Source organism: Trichosurus vulpecula, chromosome 1 (assembly GCF_011100635.1).
Source record: "Trichosurus vulpecula isolate mTriVul1 chromosome 1, mTriVul1.pri, whole genome shotgun sequence".
Taxonomy (NCBI): Eukaryota; Metazoa; Chordata; class Mammalia; order Diprotodontia; family Phalangeridae; genus Trichosurus; species Trichosurus vulpecula.
In genome coordinates this window covers 398,968,858-398,991,007 of record NC_050573.1, presented here as the reverse complement: position 1 = coordinate 398,991,007, position 22,150 = coordinate 398,968,858, and the positions used below count along the sequence as shown (strand labels likewise).

At 40.6% G+C, this 22,150-nt stretch overlaps 1 protein-coding gene across 7 annotated transcripts in view; it reads right to left on the bottom strand.

Moving 5' to 3' along the window:
• The window catches only part of RAI14 (retinoic acid induced 14), a 177,907-nt gene that overhangs the window by 48,711 nt on the left and 107,046 nt on the right, over nucleotides 1–22,150 (bottom strand). For 5 of the 7 annotated variants that reach the window (XM_036758400.1, XM_036758408.1, XM_036758424.1 and 2 more), the window contains exon 3: nucleotides 18,565–18,695. In XM_036758400.1, coding sequence (XP_036614295.1) covers nucleotides 18,565–18,695 — 131 coding nt within the window. Of the gene's footprint in view, nucleotides 1–18,564; nucleotides 18,696–18,845; nucleotides 18,917–19,416; nucleotides 19,485–22,150 lie in introns of those variants that run through there. The other 2 variants (XM_036758416.1, XM_036758429.1) reach the window with 2 other exon arrangements.

The following is a 22,150-nucleotide window of genomic DNA, read 5'->3' as shown; positions in this document are numbered from 1 at the left end:
TTTTGGGTATCACATCTTGGGAAGAGCATTGATAGACAAAAGCACAGAAAGAAAAAGCAAAACAAGATGGCGAAAGAACTGAAAACCATCCTATATCAGGCTCGAAAAGGAGCTAAAGATATTTAACCTGTAGAAGAGAAGATTTTGGGGAATGGAGGGGTGTGTGTCTGTGTGCGTATATGACAATTCTCTTCACGTATGTGAAGTTATGACTAGACAAGGGATTAGGCTGGTGCCATTTGGCCCCATAGGAAAGAATTAGGAAGAGTGAGAAGTTGCAGAGAGGCAGATTTATGCTTAATATGGAGAAAAAATTCCTAACCATTTAAGCTATCCAAAATGGCAGAAAGTAGTGAGCACCCCTCATTGAAGGTCTTCATACACAAGGTGGATGATCACTTGTCAGGGATTTTTGAGGGAGAATTCTTGGTCAGGTATGGGTTGGGTTAGATGGCCTTTGAAATACTTCCCCTTCCAACTCCCAAGATTTTAGGATTCTGAGTGGATGAATTCCTTTTCTGGGAACTGTATACGTCATCAAAACAGAAAATGAATCAAATGTAAATCTTCAAATAGAGGCTCAAAAGTTACTTGTCAAGAAAACTGCAGAGGATTCATATATTCCCTAATTTTTGGTTGGTTAAGTGAAAAGAATGTTGGAATTGGAGCCCGAGCATCTGGGCTTCCTGAATTCAAACCCCAGCATTTTCACTTACTACCTGGTTTAACTTTGGTAAGTTATTTATTTCATTTGTAAAATGAGGGGGTTGGACTAATTCTTCAAGGTTCTTTCCATCTATGATCTATGATCCTATAGGAGAAACTCAACAACTCAAGGCACAGAATCACTGATCAAAGGAGTGGTCCATGGATGAATTCAGATACCACAGCTGAATCCTTAGCTAGCAATAAATGAACTCTAAGGTCTCTTCCTAGTCTAACATTCTGTGATTCTACGCTGTTATTGTTACAATCAAAATAACTGATTGTAAACAATCCTAATCAAATAAACTGATGAATTTTACTTACTATCCTTTCTATTGATCTTAACAAATGGTAGAATACCTAAAAATTGGTAAGAGAAGGGGAAAAAAAAAGCTATGAGTAGGGTGTGAGGAAAAAAAAATACTTTCTGTAAACAGTTGCATATGAAAATACACTTTGAGGCAAGAGAGCAAAGCAACTCAGTTTCCATGACCCAATTCATCCTTGTTACCTCTGAGAGGTATACCACTCTTCTTTAGTAAACTCTTGAGTGTTGTGAAAGAGTTTGGATTTATAAAAACTTCCTGTCACAGGATTTCTCATTTCTTCATCCTGGTCAGGATAAACAAACAAAAAAATTAACCGGAACAAGAAATTCCCGTGTTATTTACCTTTACCAAACTGTAAAGTTGGGGATGATTTATCAAATGTCATCTAGGCAGGCTAACTTACATGAAGATTACATCACAAAGGTAAACTCAAATGGATACGCAAATTAACAGGAGTTCTCTTCACTGATAGAGACTGTAAAAGCCATCTATGCCTGCCCTGCCTAACAGGACTCTTGTCCATGCTCTGGCTACAAAGTTCACCACAAGGAGAGTGTAAGGAGCATGCCCCAAACGCTGGAGACCTTCCATTTCTTCCAATGGCATGAACATCTAGCAGGATGCTGATTTGTCCACCTGTCACTCCTCACTCTTACCACATGACCAGGCTACTTTGTATGATTCCTTGATGTCCTTTTATTCTGCCCTTCTTCTAGTGTGTGATGGATTTCCAGTTCTGTGTTCTAAGGGCCCTTCCAGTTAGGACAATCTAAATTAGGCCACAAGAGAGCAATATGGCTTTCTCCTCAGATGATCAGGCCCAAGACTCATGACTACAATTGTTCCCTTACAAAATTTGGTGACACCAGTATCAACAACTGGTCATCACAGGTAATGGCTGTATTGATACACCTATCAATTTCACTCTAAAAGAGTTACCTTCGTAGCCAATGAAACACTTCCCTGTTATAGACCCTCATCATCTCATGCCTGGACCTCTACAACAGAGACTGGATGGTGGTCTCTCTGCTTCAGATCACTTCCCACTCTAGTCTATTTTCTACTCAGCTATCTGACCATGTCACCCTCTTACTCAATAAAATCCTGTGCCGCCGCTGCCTCCCCCCCCCCACCCTTTACCCCTAGGATCAAGTATAAAATACTCCATTAGGCTTTTAAAGACCTTCACAATCTGGCTTTTCCAGGTTTCCTATGCTTTACTCCCCTTGATGGACTCTGTGATACAGGCAGTAACACCGGCCTCTTTGATGTTCTCACACATCTCCACCCTCCCAATTGTGGGTCTTTTCACCAAATGTCCCCAAAAGGAATGTTCTTCTGCAAACTTTTTCTTGTCTCCACTCTCCTCCTCCACCCCCCACTCTCCCCACTGCTGGTGCCTTCTGTCTGACATTACTGCTGATTTATACTTTATATATTTCATATATTTTCACAGCTATTTATAAGGCTGTCCTCTCCATTAAAATGTTTCTTGGGGAAAGGGACCATATTTTTGCCTTTCTTTGAATCCCCAGAACTTAGCACTGTACATGACATATACTAAGTACTTAATAAAGGCTTGTCCACTGAGTTCAGAATTCCTCATGGGTTACAGAATTTCTGTCAGCTCAAACTTGCTATGCATCCATTCCTTGTCTTTTGCATAATAATCATCTTAGTTCTTTGGGACCAGCAGTATTACACATATTGCTGCCATATAGGAACACTGGGAAAATGTTAATATTGTAAATATGTGCCTTTCTTTTAACTGAAAACAGGGATCATTTAAAGGGCCGAGCAATGTCCTCAAAGCATTCACTGAGTTCTCTTCCCACCTGTTGAGTTCTGCTGTGTATCAACACCAATAATGGTTTCTTGCTGGAGAGGTGAAGGAGGATCGGTGAGCATTAATAGCTGGAGAAAACATTTTCACTTCGATAATTTTGAAGATTTCTGATTTCATTAAGTTAGGTACTCCTCTCTATGTACAAAAAGAGCAACTCCTCCTTAATATGACTGGTTCATGAGTAGCTATGGTCAGAAATAACTTGATTACCTGGTGACCAGTTTCTGGCTATGAGCCTTTGTGAACTTACCTAGGTGGATCCTTGAATGACAGTCTTTAGCTAGGCTTGATTTCAAAGCCATTTTGGGTGGGCAGGATCTACCAAGCTTTACTCTAATGAATATGTAGGGGGGGTCTAGAGCTGAGGAGTCATTTAGTCCAACACTTTCATTTTGCAGATGAGGAAACTGAGGCTGAAGAAAGTTAAGTAACTTGCCCAAGGTTACACAAATAATCCTCATCAGAGGTCGGATTTGAATACATGTCCTTTGACTCCAACGTTTCTCTTCCTTACTGTCTCTTTATCACCTCATGATGGAAAATGCTATCCACACCCAAAGAAAGAACTATGGAATCTGAATGTAGATCAAAGCATACTATTTTCTCTGTTTTTTTCCCTCTCGTGGTTTTTCCCTTTTGTTCTGGTTTTTCTTTCACAATATGACAAATAAGGAACAAAAAAAAAGAAAAAGAAAAAAAGAACCCCAGTCACCTCCATATCACTAAGGCATAAGGATTGGAGAAAAAGTCCTTTCTCTTTTCTCCAGCATCAAAGCTCAGAGAAGAATCCTGTGTGACGGATAATTTTATGTTAGAGTCCTTCTCTAATAGGAAGTTCTCTAATTGGAAGAAAGATTTGAGGTAGTGGACTGGGAAAGAAAAGAAAAAAAAAACCCCAAGAGCTCCTGAGGGGTATGGGCTTTGGACATTTCCCTTTTAGAGCTTTCCCAAGAAATTCAGAATCCCTTTTAACAGCCCTTTCATTGTGGCCCTCAAGGTCTGCACTTGGCTCCACCCTAGACTGCCACTCCTTGATTCCATCTAGACCCACTCCTTGACCATTGTATATAAGTGTCCCTCTTGCTCCCATTAGATTGCTCAAATTCTTACAATCTGGCCAACAGCTGGGATTCTTAAAATTTCTCCCATCTCCACGGGTGTTTTAATAAACCCTATCTCTGACTGAAAGAAGGCTTGGGTTGAATTCTTTCAAGGCAGGACCCAGGTCTGTTGGTCTTGAATTTCAGGGTTCCCAGCACCTCTAGACTGTAATACTCCTACTTTTAAGCATTTATACACGGGAATATGTATAACCTATATTAAATTGCTTCCTTTTTCAATGGGCAGGGGAGAGAAAGGAAGGAGGGAGAGAATTTGAAACTCAAAAATTTTTTTAAATGACTGTTAAAAATTGTTTTTACATGTAAGTAGGGGGGGATAAAAATCAAATCAAAAAGAGAAGAAAGTTATAAGAAGTCTGAATATACAAAGGAGATTTTGATATAATTTGTTCATGTAATCCAAATGTAACACTATTTATCAATTACTACTCAGAAACACTTAGGTCAGACCCAGTTTGCTGATATTCTATTAAGGGGATGAGAGCAACAAAGACAACTAGAATATACAACGTAAATTGATAAGTACAATGGAGGCCTACAGGTCAGAAAAGGCTAGGCGGATTAATTAGCATCTCAGTTAGGGTTTTAAGAGAAGACATTCCAGGGATAGCAATCCAGAGTGCATTCCGGAGAACAGAGTGAGCCCATATTAAGCACTATGGAAATAAGGCTAAAAAGGGTTTAGAGAAGTCACTATCACACAAAAGGCATCCTTGCAAACCCCTGTCCACTTCTGGGGCAAAAAGTGACTATGGACTACTTATTCCAGCCATTCATTTTTAGCCAATACACACAAAGACAGATAGTCAGGCAGAAACAATCGCCCCAGTGATATCCTTACTGAAAGGCAGCATTCTGTCTGAAGGGGACAGAGTGGGCCTCAAGGTCAGAAAGAGCTGCGTTCAAGTTTACTGCTGACAGATAGATATTAGCTGTGTGACTCTGGTCACTTAACTTCTCAGGGTTTCCAACCAACTCTGTAAGATGGGAAATGGCAGAGTAAGTACCAATCTGCATTGTAAAGGCATTTTTTTTCCTGACCAGGAGTTCCCTATATCAATGAAACCACAGATGCAGTCCAAACAAACAAATATAATCAGAAAAGCCATAGATCACTTCAAAGATTTAAGATCTTGCCAATCCCAAATGCTTATAGTACAAGAACAAGAGACACTGAACAAGCCTAACTGTATCCCCAGCTTAGCACATCATATAGGCACTTAATTAGTGCTTAATGATTGACTGAATAACCGTCCCCTATGTTTTCCCCCCTCACTCTTCACAGCTTTTCCCCAAAGCAGAGTCTTTGCTCTGACGCCAATGCTGTTGGGAGCTACCTAAATGGATGAAGCCTTGGTGTATTAAAACAGGAAATGCCTCCTTCAGGTCCAATTCTGAGCACTACAAGCTCTTCACCTAAACAAATTTCAAAAGTAGCGGCCTCTCAGTTGTCATAAAGTTAAATGCAGAATGTCCATGTACCATAGAAATGGCTATGCTGGTAATGGTGGTCAACTGACTGGCAATGATATGCCTGAGCACTCCACGATCCTGCTCCCCTTATTCTCTGCACATATTGGCCACTTCCTCAGCACAGCCCAAGACCACTCCAAGATCAGGTTAAAGTTAATTTGGGGATCTGCATTTGGGCTGGAATGTAGAAGCTATGTAAAATGATCTTTTCAGACAGCTGGCTGGTCAGAGGTTTACCTCTAAGGCATTCTAAGGAACTGACTGGAGACCTAAATGAGACCACAGTGCACAGAATATAATACACTGACATAATTCTCTGCCCAAGCAGTGTTATCATGCCAGAGGCCATAGTTCCCCTTGAATTGCACAGGATTACAGACTCTAGAAGACTGGAAAGCCTGTGAGATTTACTAATGCCTATAGACAGATACCTCTCCCCTCCCTCTTTAACAACCAGCTCCCCCAACAAAAAATGAAAATCTTTATCTTCAAATGCCTAAAAAATTTCCCTCAGTAATACATCCTAGTATCTAAATAATCCTCACTGTCAATATACATACCTCAGCTTAAAAGACAATTAAAAAATAAATTTAATTTACAAACCTTTCTCATCACCACGTTTGCTACCGAGTGAATTTCTTCAGCTAAAGTAGCCCATAAAATGTGAAGGAATGTTGATCAAAATCAGTGGAGGGAGTGCCCACAAGAACAAAAAACATGGACCTTTTAAAGTATCAAATCAATCTCTGAACCAACAAAACCTTTTCCGACACCCACCCAGTCCTTACTTCCTGCTATGCATTTTACCACTTTGTTGTGTTACCTCTAATCACTAGTCACAGGGCACAGACCACAATAATTCTGTAGCGAAATATACTTCATCAGCTCACCACTTGCATGAAAAAAAATTTAAGCAGCAACAGGAATATGTGAGCAACAAATAATAAACACAATGAAATTTTGTATTCTCTACAACTTTCAGCCAATTGTGATATTAAAGATGGGATTTACTTTGGAATATCATTTGCAAAAGCCTTCTAGAACTCTCCCCTGAGGATGTGTGATGATTCTCACAAAAATTTTTATGTACATATGAAAGTAAGCATATGGTACAGTAGTTGTTGGTATTTTCTTGGATGCCTTAAAAATATATACATATATAATATATAATAAAAATATACTAAAATATAAGGTATTCATTAGTATTATTAATGTTAATAATCGTTTCCCCACATTTTTGATATCTTTCCCCCCTAGAAAAAACTTGTGAAATGATCCCTCATTGCTCTCACTGTTTCACTCCCAGCATAGACGTCTTCTATACAGACTTGCTCTAATCCAGCTGCTTTGTCTATTTTTGCTCTCTTTAGTGACATTTCTAGCTCTTCCATCAGGACACTTCTAAGAATATGACGATAGGGTTCAAGTAGCTCTACTGGTCTTGATGTTTAAAAGTTTGTTAGAAAAATTTGTTCAAGTCTTTTTTGTTTGTTGCCTTTCTTCCACTTTAATTCCTAAATGCCCTTAAGATGATTGCTCAGTTACTACTCGCATTGTTCCCAAATTCTTTGCTTTAAGATTTTGCGAGTGAGTTTTTATTGTAAACCAAAGTTGTCTTTGGCTGCCATCTCTTTTGGCTTGGCAAATAAGTTGTGTCTGCTGACTGAGGTACCTTTCGGGGTGTCTTTGGGATTCTGCCGGTTTCCTTGTTATGGCAATTGATTTATACTGGTTAAACTTTTGTATGAAATTATTATAGTTTGTACTATATCTTTTCTTCCATCTATTACTCAATTTTCATTATGAATAATTTGTTTGAAAGTGACATATGATTGTAATGGAATATTACTGTGCTATGAGAAATGACAAACAGGATGATTTCAGAAAAATCTGGAAAAACTTACATGAACTGATGCATAGTGAAGTGAACAGAACCAGGAGAATGTTGTAAACAGTAACAGCAATACTGTTCAGTGAAGAATTGTAAATGATTTAACTATTCTCAGCAATACGATGATCCAAGACAATCCCAAAGGACTAATGATGAAACATACTATCCACCTCCAGAGAAAGAACTGATACTCTTTCAAAAGACTGAAACATGCTGTTTTTCACTTTCTTTTTTTTCTTTTTAGTCTTCTTGTACAAAATAGTTAGTATGGAAATGTTTTACATAATTGCACATGTATAATCTATTTCTGATTGCTTACCATCTCAGGGAAGAGGGAGGGATAGAATTTGGAACTCAATTTCAAATAAAAATGTTAATATGAAAAAAATGAATGACCTGTTTCAACAGGTCAAGATTGAGTTATTTCAACTGCAGGCCATATAGCTTTATCTCATTTTTATTTATTTTTTCTTCTAGTTTGAACTAATTTTGTTCTTTGCTCCAACGAAGCATGGACTGAACTGTACACAAATGATTGGATCAAGAAGGACTCCCACATCATTTACGAAGTATTTTCTATCTTTTAAATATGACCTATTGCAGTTTTTGTGAAGTTACTAGAAATAACCACTCCCAGCACCTACCAATTCTAGGAGAATCTGAATGAAGCCTTTAAGAGTCCACGGTCAAGTCCACACCACTCTGAGCATCTGAGTAAGACTTCAAAAACTTTATTTAATCCAATATTTAACTTTATTTAAAATACCAACCTGAAAAATATCAGGGCACTTGGTTCTTACAAAAACAGAAAAAGTTAAGGTTTTCATAAAATACTTTTTATTAGCTATATCATTTATAGAAAAGTCTGCTATTTGGCTGTAACACTTCAAGTAGCCTCCCCCCCTCCTCCCTCATAGATAATAAAGCAAAAGTCCTACAGAAAAGATTCATGAGTTCAGGGACCTGGGATTTATTTCAGCTTCGTGAAGCATTTAAAATATTTAATAATTAAGTGATGAGGGAAAGCAAACTGACCTAATAAAGCATAGGTTTTTCACCTTTTTTAAGTACTGAAACCTTTTGGCCATCTGGTGAGACCTATGGACCCCTTCTTAGAATAACATTTTTAAACACATACAATTCCAAAGGAAACAAATAATGCTGAAATACAGTTATTAAAATTTTAAAGGAAAAAAGTTCATAGATCCCAGGTTAAGAATCCTTGTATAAGGTCACGCTTTCAAACAGCAGAAAGAGCAACCAAAGAGAGAGAGTGTGTGTATGTATGTGCATACACGTGCACATTGTGAAACATGACACAAGTGTTCACACTGTATTGTTTCAAATATGAGCCGGACCTGCTAAGTTACTTAGTCTGCCTGTTCCTAGGACAAACACATACAATGTTAATTAAGTTCACATAGAAATATGGAGGAAAATCCTATTGAAGTAATTATAAACCTCTGCGGTGAGAAGTTTCAAGGCTCTGAAATCCTCCCACTTCCTCTCATCCACCATGGAAACAACACGGATGTGTAGCCAAGTGGAACAGCATCAGCAGAGCCTCAAGGTAGCCCCTTTCTACACCATGGCCTCCATTCTATTTTATTCCCTTTTGACCCAAGCCACCACACCTCCTTTTCTCTTAGAAAAAAACAAAACTGCTCAGTCTCTAGAAGCGAGCTATTCCTCACTGGCCTTCTCCAAAGAAATAGAAAAGTCTGAGAAGCCACCCATCTGGTTATTGACCCTGGGTGAGCAGAAACAGGTCTCTGGTGAATGTCTGGAGAGAAAGCTGCTTTTGTAATCGCTACCACATTCCCAGAGTTTCTGGGTTAATGGGTGGCAGTAGATCTAAGAATTTCTTCCCTGAAGTTCTGTAGGAAATTTGGGGGCTAAAGTGCCAGGATGAGTGTGACAGGGCCTTGGGGAAACTCCCATTCTCCTGGTTCCCAAGTCAAACTAATCCTAAGTTACACATGAGAAACTAGGAATTAATAAGTATTTGAAAGTCTCCTCTCCCTTCTCTCCCCTCTACCCACCCCTCCCCCCAAATTATGAAGCATAGATAAACAAAGGGCTGGCCTGGGAGCCAGGAAAAGCCTAGGTTCAAGTCTCTACCTTCATACACACTGGCAAATCACTTGAACTCTTAGTGATTTAGGAAACTCTTGGACTATGAGCTAGAGAAGGTTGTTGTGACCTGTGTTGACAGAGGAGGTTATCTTACCAGAAGCTCTCCTCCCTCATGGACTAGATGGACTCCATCTCTCTGGCATTTTCTCTGGCTGTCTCCCAAGCCAGGAATGCTCCATTCTGCCTACTGACATCCTTGGTTCCCTGAGTTCCAACTAAAATGCTTTCCTTTACTGGAAGCCTTCCCCAACCCCTCTTAATTCTAGTGCCTTCCTATTGTTAATGTGTACCTTGTATGTAGCTTGCTTTGTCAATATTTGTTTGCATGTTGTCTCCCTCATTAGAAGGTAAACTCCTTGAGGGGAAGGACTGTCTTTTGCCTCCTTTGGTATCTTCCAAGTTAAGCACAGTGCCTGGCACCTAGAAGGAGCCTAATCAAAGGTCCAGTCCTCACCCCTACCCTTATTTCTACTCCCCCCCACCCCAAATATACCACGTAAGAGGTACTTCCAAAAGAAGCTCAAACTTCTGCTTTGAATCTAGCGTTTTGCTAGGTTCTATGAATGATACGAAAGTAGAACATATATGGTACAACAACTATCCTTAAGGACTTTAGTTGTGTTGGAGAGGCAGGATCATAGGATCACAGATTTGGTCCGGAACCCTCACTTTACAGATGATGAATCTGAGACCCAGAGAGGTTAAATCATCTGCCTAAGGTCACACAGATCCTCTGACTATAAATTCCTGCTATTGATAATATCTCCTTTGACAGAATGTAAATCCATGAGGGCAGACACTGTTCCATTTTTGTCTTTGTATTGCCACTCCCAGCACTATGTTTGACATAGAGTAGAAATTTAATAAATGTCTGCCAAATTGACCCTTAAGAACTGATATGATTTGGATTGATGGGGGCAGCTAGGTGGCGCAGTGAGTATAGCACCGGCCCTGGAATCAGGAGGACCTGAGTTCAAATACAGCCTCAGACACCTGACACATGGACTAGCTGTGTGACCTTGGGCAAGTCACTTAACCCCAACTGCCCTGCCAAAAAGCCAAAAAAAAAAAAAGACAAAAAAAAAGATTTGGATTGATGAAGAAGAGGGAAGAAAGCATTTCAGGAAAGGACAGCATGATTATATTCCCTGAGGTACTAATTTCATGGACCTTAAGATACATAGGTTTGCTATGTTGGAGGTGAGGTTGGGGTCCTGAGGGAAGTTATCTAACTACTGGAGAAAACTAAAGTTGTTGGGAAGAATTATAGAGTTCCTTTGATTCTAGAAAGTTAGACAACACAGAGCTACTGCAGACCCTAAATGGGAATGATGAGGGTACAGTCTCTGGGAACCCCCTTGAACTCTCCTTGAATCTTCCCACTTGATCCAGCCTTGGCCTGAGGCTATAACCTTACATTATCATTAGGCCAAAATCTCTACCTAGCCTTGCTCTTTATAGTCCAGCTACTTCCCACCCTTGATACTGTCAATATCCATGCCCAAAGCTATTTCCCACCATTAATTTCATTTCCTGGAGTCTGACCTCTAGCCACCCCAGTCCCATCAAGATCCTCCTTAGCCCCTCCTCTAGTCACCCCGGACTACTCGACCACCCCTCAATCTCTCCCACAGTCTTTCTGTATATAAGATCCATCTTGCCTCCATGAAGGCGCTCAGATTCAATCTAGCTCAGTAGGCTGAATCTGATCTACTTGCACAAGCATCACAAAGGGTGGGATTTCTTAAGACAACCTGATATGGCGAATCCTTAAAAAACTGTCTTTTCCCTTGGCTGAGAAGGCTTGGGTGGAATTCTTTCGGCAGGACCTGGTGTGTCGATGTTTTGGGGTCTCGAGCACCCCTAAAAACCTGTGGTCCCCTACCATCATCACTTTTCTTTAACCTCATAAGGAAAACGACCCTTCCTCCTTCCCTCCAAAAAGGCTTAACCCAAGATCAAGTTGGAAGAAAAGTATTTACTCTTAATTTCTGCTTTGTAGGTGGATATACTGAGGAGAGGGCAGGAAGTTGCCTGGGGCCATAGAGACACTCTCAGAGACCACAGGCCCAAGGCTTGGCAGTGAATGCAACAATCCCCGAAAGAAAGATACGAAATGACTCAGTTCTGTGCTCCTTTCCGCTACTTCAGTGACAGTGGCAAGAGTGATAGAAAAGGCGAGGAGGGTGTTAAGAATCACAAAGTATTCCAATCATCCATAAACTTTTTACTTCACTTCCTGCTCCAAATGTGAGATTCTGTTCGAGTAGACATTGAGTAGAGATACCACTGGAAGAATTAAATATGTACCAACCTTAACATCCTTGCATTCTTAACTCCTCTCCTCTCTTCCCTTGAGGCATCATGCCCTTACCAAAGGAAGGTAAATTCTGATGGCTGAAACCTACCTAGCTAACTTGGAGTTTTTATTCAATTCACTCTGGATTTCATTGATTAGACAATAATAGGTCCCTGCCCAAGCACCACTTAATGGTTATTTTTTGGGCCCTCCCATAACTGTTTCTCTTTTGGTCAGCAACCCTGAGGGTCACCCCCTCCTTTTTCTTGACTAAGGGGCCATCCCTAGACTCACTTCTTAAAGAGGCGTATTCACAGAATGGGCATTGCCTCACTCAAAGTGAGAACTTGAAAAGACCTTAGCTTAAAAAGGCCAAGGTCTCCCAAGGCATCCAGGGCCATCTCCAGTCCTCTGGAGGAGGCTCTAGCTCTGGAGTTGAAAGTGAGGCTTGTGACTTTGCACAGCTCTCCCTCACTCAAATTCAATTGCAAACGATGTCATCATCTCCCTGGGGTCGTTGTCTACTACCCAACAACCACAACTGGTCCCTAGAAGAACCTTAGGTGGGGGGCTTAGGGTGATGGCGGAAAGCAAAACATTTTATTCACATTAGAATGTGATGCTATCTTAACACCGCAAACTCCTGAGCTCAAGCATTGACTCCACTATCAGGGACAGGCTGCTTTGATTGGTTACGGTTTCAGAAATGCTGCTAGCAAGTTTCCAGTTCAAGTAATTTGGTATTAAACCAATTCAGTGTCTGTGTTTTTAATAAGTGGACCCATATGAAAAATACGAGTTAGGAACAAAAAATCTCTAAAGGTTAAGAATCAGAATCTTCTGCAAGTGTGAGACTTCATGAGCCCTAGTACAGGAAAACTGAAATTAGACTAAATACAAATAGAAAAGTGTAGATTTTCAAAAACTTTCCTCATTAACTAAGCGCCCAATTGACTAGGGTTTGACACAAAGAATTGTTAGTTAAACCTCTGCTTTGTACAGTATGGACAAGGCAGAGCTAAGTCATTCTGAACTTTTCAGATTTGGGCCTTTGTGACACTAAGGATATTGGATTTGAATAAAAGGAAGGAGACAAGGACTTCATAATGGTGCCTTGGGAGAAAAATCCATCACATATGGAGTCAGAGGCAGGAACTGGAAAGCTGGCATTGCTACTGATTTATCCAAGTTAGCTTGGGCAAGTCACATTCATTCTCAGGGTCCTCAGTTTATCTTTAAAATGGAGGGGATGGAATAGATAATCTCTAAGGTCTCCACTGGCTTTAAATTACTTATGATCCTATGAGTTTGGTTAGAAAACTGGGAAAGCATGCCAACAAAAGTTACTTGTATCCCACTCCACTCATCTGCTGCTCTCCCAGGAGAAGCTCATCACTTCTGATCTCACCATGACAGTCTAATTCAAGCTTAGATAGATATCGCCTCCTCTCCCCCAGGACTGAAGGGCCAGAGGGTGGAATACCAAACTCCTCCCAATGCTTTCCTTTTATGAAGGGCAGAACTCACACTTTTCAACCCACTCCATTCAGCATCTATTGCTTCTCCTGGTTTCAACAGGTCCCTGTGCTAAGCTCCTTGAAGGCAAGACCAGTCTTTCTTTTTATTAATTCTATCTCCATTGATTAGCACAATGCCTGGCACATAGTGGAGGTTTAAAATGTTTACTGGATATACCTCTCCACTGACTGAATAACAGATAAAAGGTTTGAGATGAATAAAATTCCACGAAGGAAAAGGAGGTTCAGATTTGAAAGCTATGGCCTTTCCCAGAGGGCAATGCATTGGAAAAACAATATGCCTCCTTTCCTTTATTATTTCACTCTAATAACTTTCTACATTAGCTATGTTATCTAGTGGAAAATGTGGAGCTCAAAAATGCAGGTGTTGATCTGGATTCTATGACTAATTCAACATTTATTAAGTACCTGTGTGCAAGGCACACAGTTCTACCAATCAACCACAAACATTTAAGCTCATATTATGTGCCAGGCGCTGTGCTTGGCATTAGGGAGACAAAGACAAATAGGAAACAGTCCCTGCCCTTAAAAAGCTTCCATTCTGTCAGGGGGAGCAACATGTACACAATAAATATGTATTAAATGTATACAAGATAATGGGGGTGGGGGTGGAGGCACTTAAAGCCAGGGGAAATGGGGAAGGCCTCCAGCACCAAGGGGTGTTTGAGTTAGGGATTTTAAGAGGCAGGGTGCATGCTGGCGCATGGGGGCAGGGAGGTGGGGGGAGAGCAGGGGGGTGGGGATAGCCTGTGCAAAAGCAGAGAGATGAAGGAGGGGATATCATGTGCAAGGAACTGCAAGAAGTCCAGTTCAGCCAAACTGCAAAGATGGAGAACAGTAACAAATAAGTCTGGGAAAGTACTGGAACTGGGGTGGAAGGGCTTTAAATACCAAGTTTGTATTGGATCTTCAAGGTAAAAGAGAACCTTAATTGGTCAGGATTACTATGAGAAATCTCTCCAAGACAAGTCACAACCTTTATTATTCCGTTTCCTTAATTTGCAAAATGGGGATTATAAAGAACAGTGACTGCACATAGTTTGGGCTCCAATTGGCTCAGAATGAACGTAAATAGCAATTGTTTCAGTTTTGGCCAGAAACCCTGAGGGTCTTCCCTTCCCAGATTGGTTTAAAAAAAAAAAAAACATTGAATAACTTATTCTTTGCCTCAATTTTTATTAAGCCTTAATCATTGGATGGGCATTGCCTCAGTCAAACTGAGACCTGTTAAAGACCTTGGCTTGAAAAGGCCAAGGTCTCCCACTGTATCCTGGGCTATCTCCAGTCTTCCTGATCTATATTTGGCCACTGGACCCAGATGGCTCTGGAGGAGAGTTGAGGCTGGTGACTTTGCACAGCCCTTCCTCACTCAAATCCAACTTATCTGCAAGTCATGGCATCATCTCCTAGATGTTGTGGTCCTCTTCAAGAACACAAACAACAACAGGAAGCTCTCAGTGAGAAACTTCTACCAATGAATATTGGCACCTTCTGTGTCTCAGGGCAGAGGTTCTTACCCCAGAGCCCTGGAACTGTTTTTTTTTAATTTCAATAACTGCTTTTCAATATAGTTGGTTTCCTTTGTAACTCTATGTATTGTATGAATTGAAAATCATTCTGAGAAGGGTTCCATAGGCTTTAGATGCCCAAAGAGGTAGGTACATGAGATAAAAAAGGTTAAGAATGTCTGTTTTAGAGTTAGAGGGTTAATTACCTTGTTGAGCCCATTTACAGATAGATGAAGGGGGAAATAAAACTTAAACTCTAAGGACATGGGAAAAGCAGATGGTCTCTTCCATCCTTGTAAAACGATTTGTTGTCCTTGGATAAGAGATTGGTAAAGTTTGGATAAGATTAAATGACTTGCCCACAGTCAATCCACCACCATCAAAATGATGATTAAGTCACTTAAAAGTACCACAAGTGTGCCACAAACTGTTTTATTCAGTAGGTATTTCACAAATTAGAGAAATCAAGAAGAACATTCCAACCTTATCCATCCAATAAATGATCTGTTTTGAGAAGTAGGAGGGTGACTGCTAGATTTAGGACAGAAGACTGGGGTTCAAATCCTGGCCCCATTAACAAGTGGTGTGACCTCAGGCAAACTAGTTATGCTCCCTGAGCCCTAGTTTCTCCATCTGTAAAATGAAGATAATCATTGAATTTGTATCTCAAAGGAAAGGTGTTGATCAGCCTTCATTTCCTCTATTAAGCATTAGAGTCTAATGGGAGCTTGGGGTGGGGAACCTGTGGCCTTGAGGCCACATGTGACCTTCTAGGTCCTTGGGTGGGGCCTTTTGACTGAGTCCAAGTTTTACAGAACAAATCTTTTTATTAAGGGGACTTGTTCTGTGAAGTCTGAATAGTGCTTAACAATGCAAAGGCTAGGAGTGAAATTAGGTAACCCCAAAAGTGGCATAACGGAATGTGCAAGGTATGAGGGTCAAAAGCAAAGGTCTCCTTTGCCTGTCCTCTCCCTCTCTTTCTTGTTCTTCTAGGACCTGGCTTTTAGGTTTAAGATGGTTTTTTCCTCCTGTCCCAGCCTGGTACTATAGAGCTCGGGACACTGGTGTGGGTCCAGTACTTCCATGGAGCAGGGTTATTGGGCCCAGAGTAACAACAATGTTGCAAAGCCATGCTCAGGTTTTTAGGAGCTATCTTCAATGGCCTGATAAGCAACATTGGGGACTTATGCCATAGGTCTTCATACAAATCCAGTGGGTGGTATTTAACACCAATAACCCAGGATACTCAATATGGAATAATGGATACACAGCTGGCCTCAGGAGTCTGGAACACCTGGGATCAAGTACTGTATTTGACACATACTGACTAGATGCCCTGATCATGTCATTGAATCTCTCAGTGTCTCAGGCCACTCTCAAAGGCACAAAGTGTCAGAGAGCAGGGATCGATGATTGACACTAGTAGAGAGAAATTTTTCTTTAGGAGTTCTCTACACAGATGAATTCACAGTTGCAGTAAAACACACATACACACACACACACACCCACACACTTTAACCAATATTTTCAGTTCATGTTTTACTTCTGAATTTTTCCTAACTACCTTTCATAGGATCTAGAGTTGAAACGAATCTTAGAAATTATCTTGTTGAGAACATTTACAGATACAGGGAAAATAAAACTTAAACACTGTAAGGACATGGGCAAAGCAGATGGTCTTTTCCATAGTTGTAAAATGATTTGTTGTCCTTAGATAAGAAACATCTGCAGTTTTGACTGAATGTGACTTCAAACTTGCTATTTTAAATCAAATGGGTGTCTTTAATGATTCTAAGATTTGGCCCCCTCCTCTTCTTTCCTGACCTTGAACAAGGAATATTTTCTCATTCCCATAAGAAACCCTGCCAGAATGGCAAACTCTCCCCTAGAAATGCTCCTTTTTCTCTTGGTTGATTCACCTTTTCTCTACTCCCTTCCACCCCTCCTGTGAAAGATGTTACTTCTCTATCCTAAGCTGCAGCACTATGCTGCTGACTGTCTGAGTACTCTAAACCAACCTGAAAAAATATAATAGCCACATGTGGACCCTTAGAAGCACCAAAGCTGCTCCCACTAAATTGTCTTTCTTAGTGTGCTAAAAATCTTTCTTTTGGGTTTGGCTACTTAAATTATTTGATCCATCTGGTTGGTGAAATTCTCCCTGAGCTCGTCAGGAACTCAGGCTGAGAAATTCTCCAACAAAGACAGGCAAACCAAAGCCGAAGGAGGTAAAAAGACTTCTATTTCTTTTGACTCCAAATCCATGGCTCTTTTCATTATACTAACCTGCTTCCTCTATTTGCACCTTCTTATTCTTTAACTTTTTGAAGGAAACTTTCATTATTAGTAAGGAGGGAAAGCCGTAGAATATTCATCAAGACTTACATTTTTAATTAATTAGCTTACAGTCACACCCTGCTCAAGGTTGCCAAATAAATACATCATAACCAAATCCTGTGGTCAAGTCATGAAACTCCACAGTAATAGCAGTGGGTTAATCACCGGTCTATAACACTGTTCCTGTGAAACTACTATCCCCTATAATGTTATTTCCCCTAATATCGTATCTTTGTAGAACCAATTAAAGCTGTGGGGTGGGGGTAGGGTATGCTTCTTTATAGGATGTCCCCAAAGTCTTATTGTGATATTAAACTGTTTTTAAAAATTAAAACTAAACTGACTTTTGCAACACTGGCAAATGATAAAGTGACAAAATTTACAGGTTTGTACCCAAAGAGTTACACAGAATAAGTAATAGTAGTGGCAGTAGCTACAAATATTAAAGAAGCAATATGATGTGGAAAGAAGGATGGATTTGGTAGAGATGTGAATTAAAATGTCAGTTCTACCACAACCTCTCTGACCCTCAACTTTCTCATTTGTAAAATGGAGATAATGATCCCTGCATGCCCTGCCTCACAGGGCTATTCCAAGGAAATCCCTCGGGAAACCTTAAGACACTTTATAAGGTGAGTTATTGTTATTAAGGCTGTGGAGACCACTGTTAAAGCTAGTTCCCTGCCTTTTTAAATATATAATGTTTATTACCCAGGTCACAGCAAAACAGTGTCAGTTCTTATATCACCTGTTCTCTGATTACACTTGAGGACAAATCATCAATACAAGATGATGGTGATTGTGTAGGGCACCCAGGTGGTGCAGTGGCCAGAGTGTTGGACTTGGAGTCTGGGAAAATCTGAATTCAAATCCTCCCTCAGACACTTATTAGCTGTGTGACCCTGGGCAAGTCACTTAGCCCTTTTTTTCAGCCTCATGCAAAATAGGGATCATAACGAGTCACATAGTCCCTTTTTTGCCTCAGTTTCTTCATCTGTAAAACAGGGACAAAAAGTAACTTAGCCTATTCTTTTGCCATAGTTTCTTCGTCTGTAAAATAGCCCCTACCTCCCAAGGTCACTGTGAAGATCAAATGAGATAACAGGTAAAGTGTTTTGCAAACCTCAAAAGCACTACGTACACATTAGCTATTTTTGTTTTCATTGTTGTTATTTATAATAATAATAATTTGGAAGCAGAAGTGAAAGGAATGAGATTTAGCAGCAACAACCTCACACAGACTTACGGGAAGTTCACAAAGATACTTGAAACCACTTGTAAAATAAATGTCACGTGGAATCTCAGCAAACTTCCCAGGATCCTAGCATTCCAGGGCATGAAAATCTCAGCTAACTAAGGCAAAGTTCAACAAAATACTCACGCAGTTTTGCCCTCGCTGTCATGCTTGGTGGCACAGGCACCCTTCTTGCCCAGCAGGGAGGCCACTTTCTCCACATCTCCATTCTCCACGGCCTGCAACAGCCGATCATCGTTCTTATTCCACTCGTTGGTCTGGAAACCAAGGAAGAGAAAATGGAATAAGAGAACAGGCAAGACCAGTGGTCACTGTGGGTTGGATAGGTAAGTCCTTCATGCATCTTCATATCAGCTCCCCAAAGCCCAGATAAAAAGTTTCCACAAACACATCGACTTTAAAAATACCTTTTCCTTCGCCATTCAGAAAAAAGAGAGCTGTGTCCTAAATAGAAATAGCGCACGTGTGACTTGAACAGTCACCACAAATTCTACAGCAAAGCCACTTCTTTAAAATTGTGCCTGCCTAGTGCTCCCCCAGAAAGGAGTTTACACATTAGCTCAATTCTAACCAACCTTTAGGGCTGCTCCTGGAGATGAGCCTTTGTCCTGGCGTCCAAGGTTCATCTGGTGTGAACATATCACAGAAGGAAATCTGTCTAACCACCCCAGGTTACAAGAGATTTCAGAGATACAACTGTCTCTTCTGCTTCTAACAAGTCACATTTTCTGGCCTTTGTTTACCAACCTCAATGCTGTGATCTGCATTCCAATTGATTCTAGGAGGCTGAGTCAGCAGGGTCCTGCAGGCAGAAGCAACTCAGAGCAGAACCCCTACTACCCCTTCCAAAAAGCAAAATAATTCCTTTCCTTGTAAGTCACTGCAACACATTCCCATGTACAAATGGTATCTACTCCCTCCCCCCTCCCCCAATTTCAAGTATATTCTATTAGAGTCACTTCTCACGAGCCAACTCACCAGAGACAATCCAAGTAAACGCTGAAGGTACGGCATGGTTGGCGGTCAACACATTCAGGTTTCAGAACCTGCAGCAAATAACCAGACGGGGGAGGGACTTAAGCCCAACAACCAACAGGATAAGAGAGGGTGGGCCAGGGCTTGATTTATACCGGGCTCCCACTTGTCTTTGTTTTCAGACACAGCTGCTGATAATGAAAGCATGGAAAGTAGCTGCTGCTGCCCAAAATAGGCCAGTCCCCCAAAGAGGCAAGGTCTCCAGATGTCCAAGAACTTGGCTGAGAAGAGACATCCTAAATGAAACCTTTCCAATTTGAGGGGAGTTACTCACTGGCTTCTGTTACATTTGGAAAATGCCAGGTTTTCCTAGGTCTACACAATCTGGAAATTACATCGCAGTAAATCTCTATCCTTCCAGACACCATTCACATCTTAAAGGTTCTCAAACCTGCTGTCACAGCAAAGAGTTCTGGTCAATAAAAGCCTCATTTGTTTGCATCTCCATGCGATGTTAGACTGCATTCCCAGAGAATTTACCCAAATATACAATAAGTGGATGAAAAAAGTTAATAATTGTGTACTCTGTCAGGCAGCGTGATGAACACTGAAAATCCAAATTAAAAAAGAAGGCAATTCCTGCCATCAAAAAGCTTACATTCTAATGGAGGGAACAACACATAAAGAGAACTGGTGGGCAAGGAAGGGAGTGATGTTCTGGAAAGTTTCAAGCATGGAGAGTGGAACAAAAGGGCAGTCAACTGACATGGCCTTTCTAGAAGTAATGGCAGTATTGACCAGAAGCCATTTCCCTCAATAGGGAAAGGTCAAAGGCTATGAACAAAAAAATCTCTCGGAGCATCCAGACTCTGATCAGAGCCCAAGTAAATTTAACAGATTTTTGGTCCTCAGAAAATCTAATACATGAGACCTTCCCTACCTCAGCCCCCTTGGCATAATTTTAGTAGATGAAGCAAAGGATATTGGTTATCACGTGACTTGTCCAAGGTCAAGTGAAATCTCCAGAGTTGGTCTAGTACTGTTATTCTACTCCTGATATTGCCTGTGTTTAAATTGTACTCCGTTTTCCTGCTCAATGAACAGAATTCTTACCTATTCTTTAAAGTTTAAATGCCACCTCCTCCATGAAGTCATTCCTGACCACCCCACTAAACATCCTACATGGTGACAATCTCACACCTTTGCTTTGAATGCAATTATCATATAATGTGCATCATATTTATCTGTGCCCCCCTCCTCCAGCTGCAAACTCCAGGACCATAGGGACCTATTAAATTTTATCTAAACTTTGTATTCCTCCCTATACACCCTGCAATCCCCAGCCGCCTACCTAGTACAGTATAGCACACAGCAGGTATGTATTAAAGTCCTATTGATGTGAAAATCATTTAGGAACTTTTCCTAATCTGAGACAATCAAGTTTAGGGAGCTCAAAAGGAGAATAAGCAACAGAAAAAACATGGGTTACTTATACCCATTTAGGAAATAGCCTGTGGAGTGATTTTCTCCTTTACACCAGACTGTAATCATTGGCAACAGAATGCCCCCCACCTGTGCAGTGGGTAGCAACATTTTCAGGCTATCATCAGCTAAATCCTTTATAAGCGCCTCTAGAAGGCACTTGAAACAGCCTAATCTGAGTATTTCATGCAAGGTGAACCCACCAGTTGCTTGCTATGTATAGCTGAAGCCTGCAAAAGCTGTTGCTTGATTTCCTTGTGCACGCTACTCATCTGGTGTGTGGAGGCTCTGGGGCTGGGCCAGGCCTCTTATTTCTGCACATGGAAACTACTAAAAGTTTAGGAGCTTCTAGGAAGAATTCCTTTTCAGTAAAGCCACTGCCCATCTCAGATCAAAGCCACTTATCCTATCCATTTATTGACAAACAGGACATCATCATCTCTTCTCACCTAAATAATCAATAAAGCCTCCTTCCAGCCAGCAGCACAAGTACTGGAGCCTGCAAGACCAAAAGGTATTAAAGGAAAAAGAAGCCTCACATTTTCTCTGTTTATTGATGACTACCAATAATAACATGTTGCTATACACTTGCCCTAGACTAAATTTCATAGAAAATTTATCTAATAAACAAAAATTGATCTCAGATATCATCTTAAATCAGCGAATTCCTACTGACTTTGCTTCAAAAGGAAAAATATCCAGCGTCTTCTAGGGTTTTCCTGACCTGAGACAATTAGTGTGAGGAAACAAAATGGTGGATGAACTACAGAAAACACAAGAATTACTTATACTCATTTAGGAAATAGCTTGCAGAGTCCTTCTTCCATTCAATAAGCATTTATTTTACTTACATCCTTTTAGGAAGTAGCCTGCAGAGAGATTCTAGTCACTTTCATTCAATAATAATTTATTTAAACACCATGTTGCTGGCCCATAGGCAGGCACAGATGACATAAAATGAAATTGTTCCTGCTCTCAAGATGCTTGCATTCCAAGGGGGTTGGGGGTGGGGAGGGACATACTATGTACACATAAAAACACAAAGTAATTTTGGGGGAAAAGGAGAAAATACTACCAATTAGGGAAATCAGTAAAGTCTCTGTATATTATTAAGGCCTAATATCTTCATTTAAAGTGGAATCTGACCCACTGGAAAATAGAAATTAATTTTCCTAAAATCAGTAACATAGGGAGAGCTTTGGAAAGTTCAACTTGCAAAGCAAATAGCAAGAAACAGTAAATGGATACTTGCTAG